The 21,115-nt window shown below is 43.4% G+C and overlaps 1 protein-coding gene across 1 annotated transcript in view; it reads left to right on the plus strand.

Annotated features, from left to right (window-relative positions):
• The window catches only part of NOTCH2 (notch receptor 2), an 82,923-nt gene that overhangs the window by 46,355 nt on the left and 15,453 nt on the right, over positions 1–21,115 (plus strand). The window contains exons 11-22 of the mRNA XM_053950116.1: positions 1,238–1,471; positions 1,971–2,081; positions 3,727–3,919; positions 5,362–5,507; positions 6,011–6,130; positions 6,241–6,393; positions 9,291–9,519; positions 11,890–12,091; positions 14,594–14,747; positions 15,672–15,856; positions 16,672–16,804; positions 19,362–19,607. Of these exons, the coding sequence (XP_053806091.1) occupies positions 1,238–1,471; positions 1,971–2,081; positions 3,727–3,919; positions 5,362–5,507; positions 6,011–6,130; positions 6,241–6,393; positions 9,291–9,519; positions 11,890–12,091; positions 14,594–14,747; positions 15,672–15,856; positions 16,672–16,804; positions 19,362–19,607 (2,106 nt within the window). The remainder of the gene's footprint in view (positions 1–1,237; positions 1,472–1,970; positions 2,082–3,726; positions 3,920–5,361; positions 5,508–6,010; positions 6,131–6,240; positions 6,394–9,290; positions 9,520–11,889; positions 12,092–14,593; positions 14,748–15,671; positions 15,857–16,671; positions 16,805–19,361; positions 19,608–21,115) is intronic.

Consider the following 21,115-nt stretch of genomic DNA (forward strand, 5'->3'; position numbering starts at 1 on the left):
TTTCTTTCCCTTCTGGCATTATTCCACTTCTCCTTCCCAGTGGTAGATCATGGCCTTTCTTTTCTTGGGTTGTTTCAGGTCTTTCCTCTTTTATTTGTCTCTGCCCTCTTTTTTTTTTTCTCCCCTCTGCCACCATTTGTCCCCTTATCAGTTTGTTTTTCCTCCTTCCCTAACATCTTTTTATATCCATCTCTCTAACTAGCTTCCCTTCCCTCTCCCCACCCACTTCCACACCCATTCATCCAAGCATACGTTTGCAGAACTTGGAAATGTTAGCCGTCACCTGGTATGTTTGACCACAGAAATAACCACAAACCTGTATGAAAAATGGGGAGCCTCTTATCCACTTATAATACTCAGGTGAGAACCACTCTTCAGCTGTTGAAATTCCCTGCAGCTTGGTTTGTAGCAGTCCCTGGTTGGTGTCTTGAAATTTCAAGTTCTGCCTTCCTGATCTTCAGCTGCTGGAAGGCAGCGTGAGCTGTTGCTCCAAAACCTCAGCTCTGAAAGCCATTTATTTGTCCCAGTCTTATAAAGCTCTGCTCCAGGGACTTGTTTGCTGCTCTTAGTTTCCTGAGCTCTCTAGCCCTTTTTCCCCTCTCTGTTGCTCAGGATGTTTCCCAGCTGAAGCAGAATGGAACAGGCCAGATTGCTGCTTGTTTCATTGCTCCTAACCAAGAGGTTGCATGCAGCCTTCAATAAGTTTGCAGTTGGTGCTTGATTGCAGTTACTGAAAAGTTTCCCAGTGAAGGAGGCAAGAGACTTTCTAATAAGCAGAGCTGCAGAAGCTTTGACACGAGCCAAGGGAGTTCCCTTGGGAAGGTTTCAGCAACGTCTTTGCAGTAATTTCTCATTCTAACAAGGTCAGCCCCACTCTGTCCTCCTGCTACTGTGTAGAGGAAATAATGGCAGGAGCGTGCCTCCAGATAGTTTATACTGATGCAAGTAAATATTTCTGATGGAGATTTACATGTTTCCTCTCATGGCTACTGTTCCAAATAACCTGAAGGTGACCACTTGCAGTGCCAGTGTTCTCCATGCATGATGCTGTTCTGTAATGCTGTGAACAGTGGAGAGTGCTGTGTTCCAGGGCTGGAAATGCAGTTGAGGTGCCCAGTTACCCTTTGTGCTCTCTGCCACTTTGCTGATTCTTGATACAATTCTTTCTATACCTGCAATTATAGTCGCTGCAGTGCCCTACCAGTGAACTCCTTCCTTACTCGTGGCTTTTCCTCAGGTTTTACCGGCCCTCTGTGTGAGGAGAACATCAACAACTGTGATCCCGATCCCTGCCACCACGGGGAATGCCAGGATGGCATTGATTCGTACACGTGCATCTGCAACCCTGGCTACATGGGTGCCATATGCAGCGAGCAGATCGACGAGTGCCACAGCAATCCTTGCCTGCACCAAGGGCGCTGCATCGACCTGGTCAATGGCTACCAGTGCAACTGCTTGCTGGGCACCTCAGGTATGTAAAACACAAGTGGAAGGCTTGGATTCAAGCAGAATTCAAGCATGTAATTATTTCTTACGTCTGCTCTGGTGTGTGCTAAGTTGAGAGTGTCATTTTCACATTGCTTTTCCATGCTGAACTTTGGTGTGTTTGTGTGGATTGCCTAACCCTCACTGGTGCTGCAACTGATCTTGGGAGAATTTGACTCCTCTTTACTCCAAAAAATCAGGCCTGCAGAAAAATCGGGCATAGTGTTCAAAATGTTTATTCCTTTGTTTAAATTAGTACAAGTTCAGGGTCATATTCAGTCAGCACCCAGTGGCTTGGGTGACATTCCTTGGTGTTGCAGTGCTTCTGCATCATCACCTGTTTAAGTTGTCCCCAGTGTGACTTTGAAGCAGGTGGGATTCTTAATTTGGCTATTTTGGGAAAATAGTTTTGTTGCCTTCTTTGTAAGATTTACCCTCCTTATTCCTCTAACTCCTTTTTTTTTTTTTTTTTTTTTTTAATCCAGGAGTAAACTGTGAGAATAACTTTGACGACTGTGCCAGTAACCCGTGCATTCATGGGGACTGTATCGATGGCATCAATCGCTACAACTGCGCCTGCAAACCTGGATTTACAGGTAAAGTCAGCTACCCAAGGGCTCTGAATTGTTTTGAAGATAGTTGTCCGAGTAGCCAGGGAAGTGTTCTTTGCATACTGACTGCAAGGGATTCAGTTGGTGTCTCAGTAAATCCTTCAGTAATCTTTGGATCTTAGCTTCTTACATTACAGCCAGTTCTACCAAACAGGAAAATGGCCCGATCTGTGCTGTGAAATGCCATTCTTGTTAGGTAATTAAGTCCAATTCATGGTTCTTGAGTTTATAACAAATAAACCCACGTGACTTTGGTTTATTATTTACAGCCTCTTTCCAGGGACAGAGAGATTGTGGACAATATGGAGAGGTGTTTGATTAGACTCTGCCTTGGGCTTTGACCATGAGCAGTATTTCTGTCTCTCTGAAATCAGAGCATTAACTTGGTGTTCTCTTGAGTTGCTTCCCACTCTGAAGTCTTCAGACGAATAATCTGATTTTTTCAGTACTTCTCTGTGATAGCATGGTCTGTTCTGTTTTCTTTTTAAACTACAAAATTTCTCTGGTACAGTCAAAGTGGGGCTGAAAAAAGAAGTGGTTAGACACCTCTGGATCCATGTTTAGAATTCTGAGCCAACATCAGACTATTTCTGATGACTAAAGCACATCTTACCACTGTTTACAAGGGCATTTGTGTTTTGAGCCATGCAGGGTAATACAAAATAACCATTATGAGGCAGTTGGTACTGTTTATTACAGCTTTCTCATCACGTTTGTTACTGTTTATTACTGAATGATTCTAGTGAGAATAGACCTGAAATGCATTAGAGCACTAAAATGTTTTGAGTCTCCTGTGCTTTTCTCTTGGGGTCTTTCTAAACTCCTGATGCTCCTTCCTTCCCTCCGATGGCTCTGGCATGGTGGTGCTCTCTAGTCCTCAGAATAAGATGAGGGATGATGCTGATCACTTGTGCCTACCATTCTCCTGGGTTGCTGGCATTCCATATTTGTTACCCTGCTATTAAAATAATTCAGTAATGTGATGAATTGGCATATTCCAGTCTTTAAGGAGCTGGCTTGCATGGGGTCTTGTTACTCTGTCATTGCCTTCTGTTAAAAATGCTTTCGGCTTACTGCATCATTCACTCTGTTTAGCTTTCCAGCCTCACAAGTCCTTTTGGTCACTACTTCAAGGATCTTGCAGTCGTAATCAGAGGCAGGCAAAACAGGAAACGGTGTTTTTTAGAGCCCCTTTTGCGCAATAAACCACAAGAACTGTATTTACTGCAGACGTTTGGGCACTATTGCTTGTTCAAAGGGTAGGTACTTCAAAGCAGAGGAGCAGGGCTACGGCAAGTGGAGCTCAAGAGGTTTGTTGCAAGCATGATACAGCTGAGTGGTTTTTGCTTTCCTAATCAATATTAACTGGTGATTTTGGTGGAGATTCTGGAATGGTTTGTAAATACTTGCTGAGTGTAAGTGCTGTTTTCCAGGCACAGGAAAGTGCTGCATCTCTCAGAAACGCTTCTCTTGGCTTGAGTTAAAGCACGGAGGCATGTGAGCTCCATGCTGCTGCCTTGGCTTCCCTGAGCTGTGTCTCAGTGTGTGCTCTTGCAGAGGTGCAAAGCAAGCACTCTTTTAAGAAATGCCACTCAGGGAGTGTCGATTTTTCCCTCTGTTTTCCCTCTAGGCCCCCGCTGTAACGCGGACATCGACGAGTGCACGTCCAGCCCCTGCCACAACGGCGGCACATGCATAAACGAGGTGAACGGCTTTCGGTGTGTGTGCCCCGAGGGTTTCCACCACCCCCACTGCCAGTCCCAGGCTGATGGCTGCCTCAGCAACCCCTGTGTGCATGGCAACTGCACACACATTGCCACTGGGTAAGGACTCCTTAAACCTACCTGCTGCCCTCTGGGTTATTGCCTTGCTCTGTCCAGACTTCCAGCTCCCAATTTTTCTCTAATTTCTCAGAGTAGGATCCCAATTTATCTGATACCTATGACATAATCACAGTAAGGTGTGGACCTTCATTCACCAGCTGGTGTTTCAACATAGGTTTTTCTGTCCTGCCTTGTGTTGTTGGCTGGTTTTGCATGGGCAAGTAGTGTAGGGTGTACTGCCACCATATAGAGGGAGGGTTTGGTGATTCTAGTGAATTGAGTGAATGCAATTAAAATAAAGAAATGGTTCCAAATGAAATCTTAGGGGAGCAGCAGTAATCTATTCCATCAAAACCTAAAGCACTGAGCGTGAGGACCGTCTTTATTGGCTAGTGCTGTTCTTCCTAACCAAACGCTGGATGAAGGAACAGGCTGGCATCTTTTGCTCTAGGGATGGATATTTCACCCAGGACACTTTGTCCACTGCTGAGATTTTGTCAGCTTTTCTCATATTGTTGCATGTCTGAGAAAAGAAAGGAAAATTCTCTCTGGGTCTTTTGATGGCAGTAGTTGCTTCTGAATCTTCCCATCCAGGAAGACCAAATGCTGATTTTGGGAGCCCTAAATCAGACTTCTTTTTGGTAATGGTAAGTCTAGGGATGTTTTGTTTGTGAAAGTTCCCAACTATACATGGAATAGCCTCCCAAATATGTGCTGCATCCTGGGAAGTGTTGTCAGCATTTGGGCAGGGAAGTGATTTGTTGCTGCAGGTAGCTCTGTAGGGCAGGATGCAGCACTTTCCCTGGAGCTGGCAGGAAAGCTGCCTATAATGCTAATTCAGCCTCCTTGAAAACTTGGAAAACAGATTTTTGTTCATCTTGTCGTAAAAGAAGCCGTGTTTGCAGGGCAGGGACAGAGGCCTGTGTGTGCTGTGTGGCCTGAGTCCAGGCTGATTCACCAAGTCCTTGCTTCTACGTCATGTGGGTGGGGTGTGCTCTACTTCAGATTTTGAAATGTGATGGAGAAGATTGCTCCTGCTCCCAGCCAGCTGTTTTCATTTGAAACCACTATTTGGTATTAAATCAGTCTAGTTATCTTTGGAACCTATTGTTCCCCTCCACTTCTTTTTTTTTCCAATCTTTTTTTTTTTTTTTTTTTGTTTCTGTCTTTGTTTGAATATGTTGAGATGGTCTTATCAAAGCAGAAGCATTGCTGGTTGACTGAACACTTTGTGAAAACTGCAGCGAGGGAAGTGTGGTTTTAAGGGAGGGTTTATTTTCAGTATTTTCAAAACTATACAGCTGGGGTAAGCAATCTAAAGTAACTTAGGGCTCTTCTCAAGAGGGTTCTTCTGGTTTTCTCTACAAAACTAATCTGCAGGAGAAACTGGTAGAGGAGTTACTTCAAAATGCTCTAAAATTACTGCTGTTTTGCCTTTCAAGGTACAAGTGTGTCTGCGACCCAGGCTGGATAGGAGATCACTGTTCAACAGAAGGGAACGAATGTAAATCAAACCCATGCCAGAATGGAGGAACTTGTGAGGATCTGTTGAATGGATACAGATGTACCTGTAGGAAGGGATTCAAAGGTGAAAATTCAGAAAAATTTTGTTATCTTTTCCCTTTTTACTTCATTGCACTTTTAGAGTAATTTCTTTTCATTAAACTTTGTGGAAATAGTAATCAAGATGAGATATGCCATGGCTGTATGAGGTTAAATTAGTCAGTTCCTGTAGACATGATATAGTAATAGAATACTTGGCAAGGGCTTGTCTAAGCCTTGCTTGGAATCCTTAAAAAGTGTCCTGTTGGAAGCTTAGCTCAATTTTTCTTTGTAAATTATGAAATTTACATAAATGCCCTGGAAATTGGAGGGGCATTAAACTCAGAATGACCATGGCTGCTTCTACACTGAGCCCATGAGGAGCGCTCTGCTCTCCTTTTCCTTCTGCTGAGATTTTTCAAAATGTGGCAGTGCTGTCCACTGCAGTGTGAGATAATCATGTGAGTTACAACCTCTTTGTTCATTCTTCCAAGAAGCACCAAGCTCTTAGCAGCACATTCTTCTGCTTTTTCCCATTCTGTTCACCAGGTGTGAACTGCCAGGTAGTGGTTTCTCCTTGTTCCCCTAATCCTTGTGAGAACTCGGGAATCTGCCAAGAATCTCCTGACTCTGAAGGCTACACCTGCCAGTGTGCCCCTGGCTGGGAAGGTAAGGTGGATGGGGAACACGCTGTGCTTTCAGTGCTGAGCAGTACTGGCACTGAGCCTCCTGGCCATTGCTTTGTGAGGGGTCTCACCCTTGGACTCTGCACATTTCAGGGGAAAGATGCATGGTGGATATTGATGAGTGTCTCTCCAAGCCCTGCAAGAACCATGCCCTGTGCCACAACATCCAGGGCAGTTACCTGTGCGAGTGTCGGCCTGGCTTCACTGGAGGGGACTGTGACAGCAACATTGATGACTGCCTGTCAAGTGGGTATCAGCACTTTGCTCAGGGTTTTCCAGTCTTTCCCAAAAATAAATTTGCTGACTGCTGTTTGACAGATTCCTAAGGGTCTTTTATGATCTCTTGCCAAAAGGAAAAATACCCCAAACTTCAGTTTTGTAATGTTTGAGGCAGTCAAAATCCATCGTGTTCGGCTGCTGGAAATGGACCGCGGTGTCCTAACTGATGGCAGCTGTTGTTCCCAGATCTTTAACTTGAAAAGGCCCTTAGAGTTTACATACTTTAATAAGAAGCACTGTTAAATGCAAAATTGTATTTGCCTGAAATTTTAATCCATCAAGTTAATGTGCCACTGCAGGGCTTACCTGTATTTCAACGTTCAGTTTGATTGAGGTGTGGTGGGAATCTGGGGTATAGCAGTCCTTCCTGAACTGTCTGTCTGACATTAATATTCTGGGAAGAGTGGGTCCTGTTCCAGTTCCAGTTAATCCATATTTGAAAACAAATTAAGCAGCAGGAAGGCCCTCTCTTCTGGAATAGGTATCAGTTGCAGGAGGGCAGCCCATACACTGATGAGTACTGGAACGGCTCAAATTGCAAGAAAACAAGTATTAATTTCATGTCCTTGACACCGCTGTTTATAAGGGAACCCAAATGCATAGTAGCTTCCTTTTCTTACTGGGCATATTCTGTATCATCATCAGATAAAATCAGAGTCTCCTGAGAAATGTCTCATGTTTAAAATGAGAAATGCCTCGTGTTTAAAAGTTCATCTGTTACTATTTCAAAAGTGCTTTATCAAACCTTGGAGGAGTTCACAATGCTGTAATTCTTAGATTGGCCAGGTCTTTAAAAAAACCCAACCAAATGAACAGAAAAGCCCAAAACAACCACCCCAAAACAACAACCAAAAAAAAAAAAAAAACCACACCAAACAAACAAACAAAAAAAAACAACCAACCCAATCCCCTATATGTTACTATCAGCTTAAAACCAAAATGGAGTTTTGAAGACTTTAGGCATGAACTTAGCAAATTGTGTTTTGCATTGGAAAAAAAAATGTAAATTCATGACTGCTGTAGAGAAGGATCCAAAAAAGTCTATTAGCAAAAGTTACCGTGGGAGCCCCCAAAGCAGCACTCAAGAACTTCTGAGGTGTCTGGCTCAGCCTGAGCTTTTAATTCCTTCTTTCTGAGCAGACAGGTACAGCACAAAAAGTGTCACGGTGCAGTGACCCAGAGCTTTGCTTACTGAAGCCAACAAAATCATTGCCTGTCCTGTTAGTTTTTGTGTGGGTGCCTGAAGATAAAAATGTTCTCCAAGTGTTCATCTTTCCCTCTGGAACAGCCGGGACATCTCTCTCCCTCCTCTTAAGTGTTCTGAGAGCTGTGGGATTCACCCCGTGTTGTCTTAGGCAGCACACCCATGAGGCTGAAGAAGCATTTCACATTGCTGCCACAGCTGATTTCACTTAGCATAACAAAAACCTTCCATGCCTTGAGCCAAATGTCTTTAATCTATGAAGCAAACAAACCCTCCAACAACAGGAACTTATTGAAAAGTTGATGCCCAAGTCTCCTTCTTCTGTCAGTAAATGTGTGGCACAGAGAATTAATGCACAGCTTTTGGCTTCACTCATACATGGCTGACTGCCACAGACACAACATTTCATAGCTGCTAGAGGTCTTGCTTTGAATGTGCTTTTTCTCTGCAGTAGTCAAATGACCTTTAAATGGATGCAGGTGTGTCTCATAATACAAATTCTTAACATGTGAGCATATTTCTCAGTCAGAAAATGAGTTTTAATTACCTCTCACATTTCTTTTCTTCATTTCCCAGTAAACAGAATTAGCTTATGATACTTATGATAAACAACAAATTTTTGGTGGAGTCTATTTGCATTTTCAAGTTCATATTTTAGTAGTACTTAAAGTGTACTAAAAGTACTACTAAAGTAGTACTTAAAGTAGTCCTAAATCCAAAAAAAAAAAACCACTCAGTAACCTATTTTTCAACCCCCTTGCTTTCTCCCTTTTTCCTCCCCCCTCCCAGTTTCCCCCTCTGCCTTCATATATTAGGCTTTTGCTCTGTGGAATGCAGAGTAGAAAAGGAATCTGGCTTCAGGAATGTGGGTCTTAAATCCAAACGTGGAAGAAGAAAAGCAGGAAGAAATTACTGAACGGCAGAAATCTTTCAGGCAGATCGGTACTTGTGGAAGCAGAAGGAATACAGTAGTAGGAGGTGGCTTAGACCAAAAAACAGTGCTATGCAAGCAGCAGGAGCATGGCAGGGATAAGGAAAATACCAAGAAATGCAGTGATTGAAGAGAATCCATGGTGCTATAGGAGTTTGTGAGCTTTTCTGCCAGCCTTTCCCCAACCAGTCTGTGATGCTGGGAAAAATGTCAAGTGCTCAGTAATGCATAAGTGCTCATGTATGTGCTAATATACACATACACATTTGATTTTACTGGACTGCTTTCGTGCTGAAAATTAAGCACACAAGTTCTCTCTTGTGTTAAGCAGAATCTGGAGAAGAGAGGATGTGCTGAGTTCTCTGATGAATCAAACTTGGTAAAGGAAGAAGAAAGAGTTGCTGCTCTGTTTTTCTTGTATCAGTAGGCATCTGTCACAAAAGCAGTATTTGAAATTTAAACTGAGAGGCTTTGGGTTTTGGTTGAACAAATTCCAGCAGAGAAACATTTAGGCTCTGAAGGTTGGCCTTGATCCACACCTCCTTGTAAATTTCGAATTGATAATGCTTTGCAGCTACCTGTTCCATAAAGAGGCTGAGAAAAAGCTGTCAGTACTCTGTCCCACTCTGGGCTGTGTGACCCCTTTTTTTTTTCCATAGAAACGCCTTCTCTAGGCCTGGCCCCTCACTGTCACCCATTGTAACACTTGCTGTGGTGCTTCTGTCCTAGACCCCTGCCAGAACGGAGCCTCGTGCGTGGATGGGATCAACTCCTTCTCGTGCATCTGCCTGCCCGGATTTCACGGGGATAAATGTCAGACAGACACCAACGAGTGCCTGAGCGAGCCCTGCAGGAACGGGGGCACCTGCACCCACTACGTCAACAGCTACACCTGCAAGTGCCCGCCGGGCTTCGAGGGAACCAACTGCGAGAGCAACATCGACGAGTGCACTGACAGGTGAGGCACCTGCACTCTGCTGCTCCTGCCCTCCTGCTCGGGAGCAGTTTCTGACCAGGGCAGTTCTCCTTTCCTGCCATTTGTCGCAGGCGTACTTGTGGTTCTCGCAAGGAAAGCTGGCTTGGCTGAAGCATGGTTGCCTGGTCCTCGGTTTCTTCTAACGTTCTTCCAACATGGGATGAATGTGACAGTGTTTAACGAAAGTTAAAACAGGGATGCTAGCTTATTGAAATGTAAATAATTCATATAATAACTCACTCTCACATAGGGGAGGGGAAATAACTGGTTATGAATGGTTACTCTGTTGAGAAATACAAAAGCTGCAAAAATGGAAGCAATGGCCAACTTAGAAAAGCAGCAAAAATAAATTAATCCTGAGTTGTTGACAACAAATAGTATGAAGAAGAAACCAGGAGAAACACTAAATCCACTAAATTCTGTATTGGAAAGATTTAATCGTCAGAGATCTTTTAATGCTCGCAAAAAAAAAAAAAAAAAAACCAAACTGGATGTGGTTTAGCAGTGTCGCGATAAAACCTGAGGTCGTTCCAAAGGGGGAGGTGTGGAACTGAGTTAAAATGCTCAACAGCTGGTCCTAATAGAAATGCTTCATGTGGTAGTTTTAAGAGCTCTTTGAGCATTAAACATGTGATTCCATCATCTGCCTGCATATTTATTTTAAGCTTTGTTAGGATGGATGTAACTTCAGATTGTCAAATGGAAAAAAAATCTAACAGTTTCTTTAAAACTTGCAATGGTTAAAAAACAATTAAGAAGTACTCTGTTCTAGTCTAGCTACCAGAGACAAGTTATGCAAAGCTCTTGGTTTTCTCAAGTATTTTCTGCACAAATAGAAAAGATCTTTCCTTCCTTTTATAAAATAGCATTTGAGGAGGAGGTATTTCAATATCTTTTTCTTAAGAGCAGGATTGTGTCACTGATGAGGGTGTGTTTAATTTGCACAACAGTTGTTGATGGGAGTGAAGTATGCTGGGTGTTTTAGCAGAACTCCTGGCTCTTCCTTGAGGTTCATCCTGTTTTTGTTATCAGTCAGGACAGGAACCAGTCTTGCAGGTATGAATTAAGGATGTAGCAATTTTCAACGCTCTGCCAAGCTAAACCAGTCACACCCTCTCAACCAAAATTACCGAGCTGTGCTTAAGAGCACTGTGGTGGTTGGCTAATTTGAATTTGGGTCAAATGATTCTTCCGTGTGTTGTGTGAGAAGCTGCCTGTGAGAGAGTGCCCTCTCCTTTTGGTACCTGGTTTCAGTGAAACACGCCAGGTGAATGGCAGTTCCTCTGTCTTCCCTGCTTTGCCAAAAGTGGAAACAGCAGTTTGCTCTCCCTCTAAAACAGAATTCAGCCCCCAAGACAGAGGAACTTCTCTGCTGAGCAGTTTAATGTTTCTAATGTTTGATAAGTAGGTTAATGTTGACGTCTCTACCGTAATCGCAGTCGGAATTTCAATATTTAAAACTTGCTTCCCTGCACTGTGAGTTCAGGGAGGTGAGTCAGGGGCTCCTCTCGTGGAAATACCCTTTGACAGGCACAAAGCAGATAGCAGACATGAATTTGGTTCGTGTACTTGATCACACTGATTATTTCAAGTCTGATCTAGCATTATTCTCAGAGGAGCAGGAGTTCCTTTACAAGGAAAACGGAGTCAATTTTGCATGACACATCAGTTCTCCAAACTTTCCCAGTGCCTTCTCCCTAGGACACCTAATCTGGCAGAATTTCTTATGATCAGAAGATTGGGGGGGAGGGGGATAATTCCTTTGATCTGAATTCTGCCAGGGCATGTATTATGAATAGTTTTACAAATCAGGACTTAAGATTCTCATGAGAAGAGAAGGAAGGGATTTAGCAATACCAATACTTTCACATAATTTCAGTGAAGAACATGCTTGTGTTTTGCATGTTGTATGAACTTTTTCCTTGAGAAACCATGCCCCTGATTCCTTTGAAGATTTAAAAAAAAAAAGGCCAATTGTCTTGTTTCTCATAATTTGTAATACAATTGTAATTCGTAATAAAATGTATCAGTTTGAGCAAGCCACAAGAGGTAATGTTTGTGGTCACATTGAAGCTGGGAAGGTTTCATTAAATTAGTTGCATCCATCATAATGACTCATTAAAACCCTGCTTTACTTTCTTGTTTTGCTGAGGTAAGAGTGAGCTGGAGGGCGAGCTGGAATTCTGTAGGATTGCTGTTTTCTGGTTGATACTTCTTCAGCCAGAAGTTAGCAGTGATCAAAAGATCCTGTTATCTGCTTTTCTCCCTTATTTCAGTCATGTTTATGTTCCCTTTTGTCTGTGAGCTAATTGCATTTTGTCTCAGCTTACCTTCCTTCCTCCTGCCTTGCAGCTCCTGTTTCAATGGAGGCACTTGTGTGGATGGAATCAATTCCTTCACCTGCCAGTGCCCCCTGGGCTTCACGGGAGCCTTCTGCCTGACAGAAATCAACGAGTGTGACTCCCATCCCTGCCTCAACAGGGGCACCTGTGTGGACAGCCTGGGCACATACAGGTGTATATGCCCCTTGGGCTACACTGGCAAGAACTGCAAGGTGGGTGACTTTGTTGTTTGAGCTGTCCAGCAGCAGAGGTGACACGGGAGAGCTGTGAGGTGCCAAACATGGCTGAGCTCTTGTTCCTTCGGTCCTGGTGAGGGCTGGTTGGCCCATTAGGTGCCCCTGTTCAAAACTGCAAAACACAGAAGGGCTGGGAGAGACCTTAGAGATCATCTAGTTCTATCCCCCGTCTATTTGCAAGGAGGAGAAAAGTGGTTATTTATGAGAACAGGTGTCACTGGAACTTTCTAGATTACTTTTCTTAGATGTAAACCAGCTGTTACCCTGGAAAATGGCTCCATTTCATTCAAAGCATAAAATTGTCCTGATTGAAGACAGTCCTGTATTTAAAAAAAAAAAAAAAAAAAAGCAACAAACAAACCAGCAAACAGGCACAAAACAAAACCAGAATATCAGTCTGATTAGCAGGACTTGGATTTAACTGGTTCATTCTTTACAGTTACAGGGAGGTGAATTTTAATCAGGGTTGATAGTAAATCTTTCTTCATGAAAAGCCAGAAAATGTTTTGAGGCAGTAAATGACGTGCTTGTCCTATTCACAGCCTCAATAAAAATCTCCAGCCTACTTGCACACTTAAGTTCAGGCATTTTCCAGTTTTCCACAGGAGCTGCAAACCCTGTATACTGTAAATGACTGACTAGTGCCTATTAAAAACTCTTAACTTGGCATGGCACAGTGGAAACAGAATGATGTTTTTCAAATCAGAATTCTTTCTGATTCTGTTCTTATCAAAACAGCAAGAATGATGTGAGACTATTTTTGCTTTTGGAATGGTAAACTCTGTATTGGCTTCCTTTGCCAGCAGTCTTAAGTGCTGCCATTTAAAAAAAAAAAAAAAAAGGAAATTTCTTAAATTGCTGGAAAACAGTGCAATTTTGTAAGAATTTTGCAGCTCTCTTTCATGCCAACATGTCTTTGTAAAGCAGCGAGTGTCAGAAAGAAGCATTTCAGTGGCAGTGGGGGAGGTGCTTTTTCAGAAGTATGTTGCTAGACATTAAATTGTCAGGTCTGCTTCTAGGTATTGCTAATGGAGGAAGTGAATGCAAAGTAATGAAGTGATAGAAAAAAGCAACCCCTCTGCTACCCTAATTATGCATTCTGGGCACACCACTTAGACCTTATTGGGAGAATTAGCATTGAGAGTGATCGTGAAGTACTGTGAAGTTCAGTAGTTCCTCTTCTGTTACGTTTGCTTTGTTTTTACTGGAGAAAAGGATTAATGTTCCTTTCCCCAAATTAAACACTGTGCATTCTCAGAAGGTCTGCTTTGTGTTCAGAGAAGCTTGGTTGTAATGTATTACCCATTTTATACAAGGAACCAGAACTTTCTAAATTTAGATGAGTACTACTCAAAGCTGTATTGGGGAGATTTATAGATTACAGCTACACTGTAGTTCTTGTCTTAGTGGTAAACTGGCTTGACCTAATTAGCAAAGCTAAATAAGCAGCACAAAATCAGACAATGATTCATAAGTTTTAGAATTTGCATGCAAAACAGTCAGCTACTCATTACAAATGCAGAAGCAAGAGGCTCGGTGTTTTTTCTTCTTCACGCTCAACTACATGTGATAAAACTTAATTCCAAGTTTCCTTTTGGTTGCCTGTGAAAGTACAAATTTTTTTTTTTTACTTTAGTCTTTGTGAGGAGGCAGTTTGCATCTGAAAAGCAGAACTTTCTGCAATTGAAATTGCATTTTACAGCCAAAATTTGGTGCTACTCACTTTAAAAACCTCACTCTTCCCCTCAAGTCAGCTTGAAATCAATCAAATAGCTGTATTAATTTGAAGATGAAATGCTTAAAAAGGAAATGATGGTTAGTGGCTAGTTGATATTACAACAGACAGTTATTTTGGGTCTTCACTTCCATATGATGATTTAGTGAGTTTTAGACTCTTTGTTTCTATATGAGAAATCAAGAAAAGCAATATACTTTGGCCCATCCTCAGTTCATAAAACTGTTGTGGGGTTTCAGTTGAATCTTGGAAGACATAAAAAGGCAGAGGGAACATAGTGCAGCAAGTGGGGCCAAAAGGAGGTATGGTGAGGTATTGATAGTAAGGGAAAGTGTGGATCAAAATGTGGAACACATCTGTCATCCTCAGAAAGCAGTGAAGGTGGGGGCAGTTAGGGAGAATAGCTGGGAGCCTCCTGCTAACGTGGAACTAGAAAGCTAGACCGAGATAAAACCCAATTTTCTCAAACTGAGCCAGTCAAAGATCCAACTTCATGGTGAGGTGTGAGGATTTTGAAGTAATGCTGCCATCTGGGGTTTATTCCTCTATACACTTGCACTTTCCCAGGCATACGAGACTGTCAGTAAAGTTACCTGGCTTAGCTTGGGAAGGACCGTCCTGCTCTTCCAGGTGCCACAGGGAACCTGTATTGCAGAACTCCCGTTCCTTGCATCTTGAACTTGTTCTCTGAGTGCTGTTTCTCCTGCATCTGCCATGTTTCACGGGGGTTGTTTGCTCTGCAGTCTCTCGTGGATCTGTGCAGCAAGTCTCCCTGTAAGAACAAAGGCACGTGTGTGCAGACCCTGGCCCAAACTCGGTGTGTGTGCCCGCCCGGCTGGACCGGCGCCTACTGCGACGTGCCCAACGTCTCGTGCCAGGTGGCGGCTTCACAGAGAGGTAAATCAGCATCCTCTGTGCTTCAGCCTTCAGCATCTCCTTCCCCCCTGCACCTGTGCACAGCCCAGAGAGCTTTGCCTCTAGCTGGTCGCTTCTCAAGTAAAAATGCTCTCTGCCAAGGGTGTGTTTGGCAGTCAAGACTTCCTCGATTCCCCCCGTCACAAAAATATCAGAAAGGAAGAATTAAATATTATGTGAGGTCGCAGAGTTTCAGTAGTACCGTTTTACACGGACTGCCTTTTTGGAAAATGCATCGACTCTTCATGCTAAACCTCAGGTTTCTGCTAAACCCCAGGCAGGCCAGGTTTAAGACATGGCCTTCTACAAGAAAGGCATCTTGGAACTCATAAGTATTTCTGTAGAGAATACTGATTACTGAGTGCACTATTTAGCCTTATAGGTTGTACCATGGCCCCTCAAAGTAGTAATTTTCTACTTCAGATGATGTATATGTAAAAGATTTGGTTTTTAAGGGAATTTTGTCTGGCAACATGGCTTGTAGCCCCAGGCAGATGGACACTGTCATGCCACTTTTGTCCAGGAAATCCAGACGAGCAGATTCAGTGTCAAAGGAGAAAGGTGTCAAGCTCCCATACTTTTTGGGGACATTCTAGGTACAAACACTGAACCTTTGTAGAGCAGCAATAGCGTTTCAGATATGTATTTACCAGCCAGTGCTAAAGTAACACAGCTGTACAAATTGTGCCGGTGTTGAACCCAGTGATCCAAAGAGGACAGAGCAGTGGCTTTGTTTGTAAGCCAGTTTTGGTTTTGATCCACTGTAATTTAAGGAGTAACTTTTCAATTTTAAACTTGCAACGTTTCAATTTGTTGGGCCTACCCATATCCATTCCTGTGTGAGCTACCTGCGCCGGCAGCAAGCGCATTTTATATGTTTGCTCACTTGATTTAACTCTGCTTCAGGAGTCCCTGTGGACCAGCTGTGCCAGCACTCTGGTCACTGCCTCAACGTGGGGAACACCCACCACTGCCAGTGCCAGGTGGGTTACACGGGCAGCTACTGCGAGGTGCAGCTGGATGAGTGTGACTCCAGCCCTTGCCAGAACGGAGCCACCTGCCGGGACCACCTGGGCGGATACCAGTGCGAGGTAAGCCGGGGCTTTGCTGGGACGAGGGGAGAACACCTAGGGCACAGTGAAACAAAGGCATCAGAGGAAGTCAGAAACACCTGCAAGTGGTAAAGTACCTTCAAACAGGGGATAAAAGCAGCCTGCACCTGGAAGGAATTTTTAATTTGGCTGTAGCAAAAACGGTGCTCCTGAGAGGTTTTTAAGAATGAATTAAGGGGTGTGGTTGGAAGGAGCTGTGGTTGATGAGCGTTGCACTCTTTGTGTCATTGGAGAGGGGGTTCTTATCTGGAAAGGCTTTTTGCCTGAGATGTGGTTTATATTAAAATACTTACAAAGTGTGTTAAAGGAATATTGTATTTTCCCTGTTGGATGGGCAAAGTATCCCTTGCCTCCCAGGGTGGGAAATGCTTTCCACTGCTCTCTGTTTCCTAACTCTGATGCAGAGAGCAGCGTAGGCCATGAGATTGTTGTATATCAGCCTCCCTAAGCTTTTTGGAATGGTAGAACACCTTGGAAGCCCATGTTCAGAGGGAAAGGATGAGTTTTATCTAAACCTTAAGCCAAAACTACTAAGCCAGTTTCAGTGCTGGAGGGTATCAGCATTTGATGTGCTCTGTTTTGCAGCAATCTAATCACTTGAATTCAGATTTGCAGTGCCCTGTTACGTGTCACAGGTCAAGCTGTGTGTTTAAGCTGCTGGCTGTGCAACCCTCGAAGTTGTTCAGCTACAAAGGCACTCCTAACCTGCCCCACTGAGGGCTCCTCTGTGGGTGTTAGCCTCTCTGAGATATCTGCTGAAGACAGACCACTGACCCTCCTTTCTGTGCCGACAGTGTGTGGCTGGATACCAGGGTGTCAACTGCGAGTATGAGGTGGATGAGTGCCAGTTCCAGCCCTGCCAGAACGGAGGGACCTGCATTGACCTGGTCAATCACTTCAAGTGCTCCTGCCCACCAGGAACTCGGGGTAGGAAGCTCAGTAATTAAGTGAATGTTACAAGAGGGGAATTTTCCTCTCTGACTGCTGGTTTCATGAGACACAGTTTAAAGGGAATGCATTCTGTTCTTTGAAGAATGTTCCCAAAGTACACTGGATCCCTTGGGATACATATTTTCTCTTTAAAAATAAATGCTGGTTTTTTTCCTCCCTTTTAATTTTTTTTCTTTTAAAGGAATAGGTCGTGGCAGTGTCCCTTGGGAATGTATGAGCCATCTTTGGCAATGTGTATGCGTGAGATTGCTGTTAAGGTCTCTCCCAAACCTATCTGTTTTGACACAGTAAATCCAAAGTTTCTTTTTGGCTGAGGTGCTATGAAATAAGTAGGAAACTTTTTTAGCTCTTGCACAACTTCCAATGTCCTATACTTGCTTAAATTTTTGCCCTTCGTCGTCCTCTGTCCTGGAGTCTTTTGTGGAAAAGAAGTTGAGTGCCTCCAGGCTACCCTAAACTATTTCAATATATTTGACTTTTTTGATTAAAAGCTCCTTAGGGGGAAAAAAGTTGAAAAATTAAAAAAAAAAAGAAAAAAAAAGTAGTCCACAGTTTATATCACTAGTTTTCAGTAAACATGATTCCACAGCCTGTTTATTGTCAAGTTTCTTAAAACCTAGCTTTCCCTTTTATATCTTACCTATGAACCTGGCTTCTACCTTTGAAAATATTCAGAATTTAACATTTTAACCCATCAGTAAATGCTTTCTCACTTTATGTTATTTTTTTAAGCTTATTTCTCAAGTCAGTTAAAAATTTTACATTGCCCTGAACTTTTTCTTTCTGAAGTGTGTCATCTCAGTGTTGGCAAAATCTTCAGATGTCAGATAGAACTAAATTCTTGTTTCATATAGTAAATTTAAGTACAGTTATAAAATAATATATTTGCCTCTTGCCTTTGCATATCACCAGTTCATTCACTTAAGTGTGGCTCTCAGCACATCTCCCCACCCTGGATAAGTGTTTATTTAATTTTAAATCATTTTAGTACCAATTCTTCATGTATTGTTCTTAATATTATTCTTTAATTAAAAAAAAAAGTGCAATAAAACAAAAGCAGAAACAAACCTGCTTTTTAGGTCTCTACATCCAAGAATGTATTTAGGTACCAGTATCTGCGTTGCCAGAATTTCTGTATTCCACTAAATCGCCCACCATCCTTTGAGAGGTTGTGACTGTACTGCTTTTAATCCTTCAATCTTTCTTTGTTTTTCTTTGTTGAGATGGATTACTTTCTGGATGTGACAGTTTTGTGGGGGTTTGTTTTGTTTTGTTTTCCTTTTTTTTTTTTTTTTTTGTAAATGAAAGGAATTGGAGGAGACTTGATACAATTATTTAGGATAGTAAAACTTAGCTTTTGTCCCTTGCCCAGTTTGTAATTAGTACTTCACTGATGTCAGTATAAGCATCCTCCATATTTGGGTGAAGGATTTTACTTGCTCTGGTTGGAACAACAGCAATAAACTTGCTCAGCTTCCTCTCTCTGCCCTTGTACAGTGAAAGCAGAACCAGCACCAGACCTTGTCCCTTGAAAGGAAATCCCACAGGGAGGAGAAGAAATTGCCCTCTCTGGCTGCTGGTGGGGGTTTGCTGTAAGTCCCCAGAAGCCAGACTGGAGAAATCAGTGTTTTATCACAGCTGCTTTTTTTGTTGGTTTGCTGTTGCTTATTTTAATGCTGTTGCTACAAATGCTCTTTGCCCAGTTCCAGGGTAGCCTGGTGGCAGCTTGTGGCCAGTCAAGGCCAGCACAGGGCTGCCAGGCTCTGCTGAGTCTCAGGACTAAATCAAGTGCATCTTTTTTTGAGCTTGGTTTGGTTTTGTGTTTTTAATTACACCCTTAAATTAAGTCAAGTATGAAAGCTGCCAAATATCAGCACAGCCTAGCATTGAGGACAGCCTGGATGTAAAACACATGTACCCTAAGCCTGCTCTGAAGCTGGCTGTCTGCAGAGGGTGTGGAATGTGTTAAACTGGGATTTTTACCTGCTTATTTCAGGGACTGTGTGTGACATGGCCTTAAAACTTGATAAGCAGTGCAGGTGATGCCTGAAGAGGCTCCCTGGAACAGAGGCTGGGCAGAATTAAAGGACTAAAGTAGGGATTTATTAAAAGGCCTTCAAAGGACGCACTTTGGGCAGCACAAGAGCCCGGCTGTGGTTACACCCAAGATGGACCCCAGGTCAGGAGTTTTTACACTTTTATAGGTTTTGGTCCATTTCCATATTGGGATTGATTGTCCAATTCCAGCTCCAGGTGATGCAATCCCATCCTCCCATTCTGCTCTCCTCAATTCCCTGTTGTTTGCACTTTTTGGGCCTGAAGCTGCAGCGATGTCCTTGGTTCTGGGGCTGGAAAAGGATTGCTGTGTGTGACTGAACTGCGAGGAGAACTCACCAACACTTTATATGAAGTTCAGAGTTACACACTAATGCAGTAGAGAATCTGGAAAACACGAAAGCTCAAACTTAAGGCATCATAGGAAAGGCAGCCACAGCACTGTGTCCCCAAGCTGTCCCTCCTTCCTGTGTTGCAGGCCGCTTCTGTGAGGAGAACGTGGATGACTGCATCTCGGACTCGGGAGTTCCCCGCTGCTTCAACGGGGGGCAGTGCATTGACCAGGTCGGGGGCTACAGCTGCCTCTGTCCCCAGGGCTTTGCAGGAGAGCGCTGCGAGGGGGACATCAACGAGTGCCTCTCCAACCCCTGCAACCCTCGAGGGAGCCTGGACTGTGTCCAGCTGACAAATGATTATCGGTGCATCTGCCGTAGTGCTTTCACTGGTGAGTAGTGCTTCCTATTATTTTGTGGCAGTATCTTGAGAAAATGGTGGTTCTGTCCCTTCCTGGCAGTGCTGTTATCTACCTGCTTCTCTTCACAATGCCTGATTGTTTCCCTACAACATCGTTCCATTTTTAAACCGCTCTTTCTTTTAAAACTTCTAAGAAATTTGGCTTCCAGAGCTGTCTCAAATGAAGGAATCTCCTGAGATGCTTGGCTTCCAGGACTTCTCTTTCCTTATGGTACTTTTCTTGCCTTCATAATTTCACATTTCTTGAAAGCGTAACAGTTCATGTGTCAGCTTATCTGTGACTTCTCCTTTTGCAAAGCAGCCACATGCATTTTCTCTATAAATCAGTGTTATGGCATCATAATTTACATTTGGCCTCCTTTTCTACTCCTTGCTGCCTTTCCTCCTTGCATTGGTTACATGGTCAGGATGGAGTATTCTATGCAGAGACGGGCTGTACATTCCTAGCTTGGTGATCCTTCCACAATCCAACTTTGAATCACAACTTTGCAAGAATTTCACACTGTGCAGACTTATGTCTCACTCTCTCTAGACCTCCTCTTTGTTAGTATTGCTGCTATTCTGCTTTCTGCCTCCCACTGGGCTTAAGTTTGGTCTAATAGTCTCCAGATGTGTCTTAACTTTCAGCTTTCCATTTTCCATGTCAGTTTAACTTCTTATGCATTCAGTTTTCCTCCGTTAAAACCTTGCACTTTCCCTGCTTACCAGTCACTTTTCCTGCATGCTTTACCAGCAGTTTTTACTCTTTTTCTTGAAATTTAGAGATGCTGTGATTTTCCACTAAATTTGTGAGTTTCAGATGCAAAGAAATCACAAAGATATATGTTTGAAGACTTCACGTAGTAGCTTTTGAATGCATTACTTATCCTGCCAAAAGAAGTTCCTGAAAGAGTGATGTATGAGGGAAGTGGAGCTGGTGGGACACTGGTGCAGGCCACCAGATGGGTTTATTTTAAGCCTGTCTGTTAAGGTTGCCTCTATGAATTATGCCTCATGTGGCTTCTGACCCTCATGGAAGGGTTGCTGGATCTTGTGCTGCGGGGAGTGCAGGCCTTCTGCACCCCAGGAGGAGCAGAGAGAGCTGCTGTGTCTCAGACATGAAGTCTGTCTGGAAATGTTAGGCACAAAGGGGGAACATGCTTCCTCCTCTGGCTGTCTGTCTTCTGCACATTCCCCACTGACCCTTCTGCCTGGGCGGGGACAGGGTGGCTTTGCTGTGGTCTGTGACTGGTGGGGTGCCAGAACTCTGTGGGCCATCCTGCCCTGTCTGCTCCTGTCTGGAGACTTCTATTAATATTTTCCTAGGGGGTCCAAGTCATGCTGAGATCATCCCCAACTTTTAGAAGTTTGGTGTCAGCTTGACTCTGGGAGTTGCTGCAAAGCATGTGAGTGCAGTAAGATCTCTGTCTGGCTGATCAGTCTGAGGAGACTCTGTGTGGTTCTCCTGTTCACTTGTGGTACATCTGGTCCTGAGGGCTG

Source organism: Vidua chalybeata, chromosome 9 (genome assembly GCF_026979565.1).
Source record: "Vidua chalybeata isolate OUT-0048 chromosome 9, bVidCha1 merged haplotype, whole genome shotgun sequence".
Classification (NCBI taxonomy): domain Eukaryota; kingdom Metazoa; phylum Chordata; class Aves; order Passeriformes; family Viduidae; genus Vidua; species Vidua chalybeata.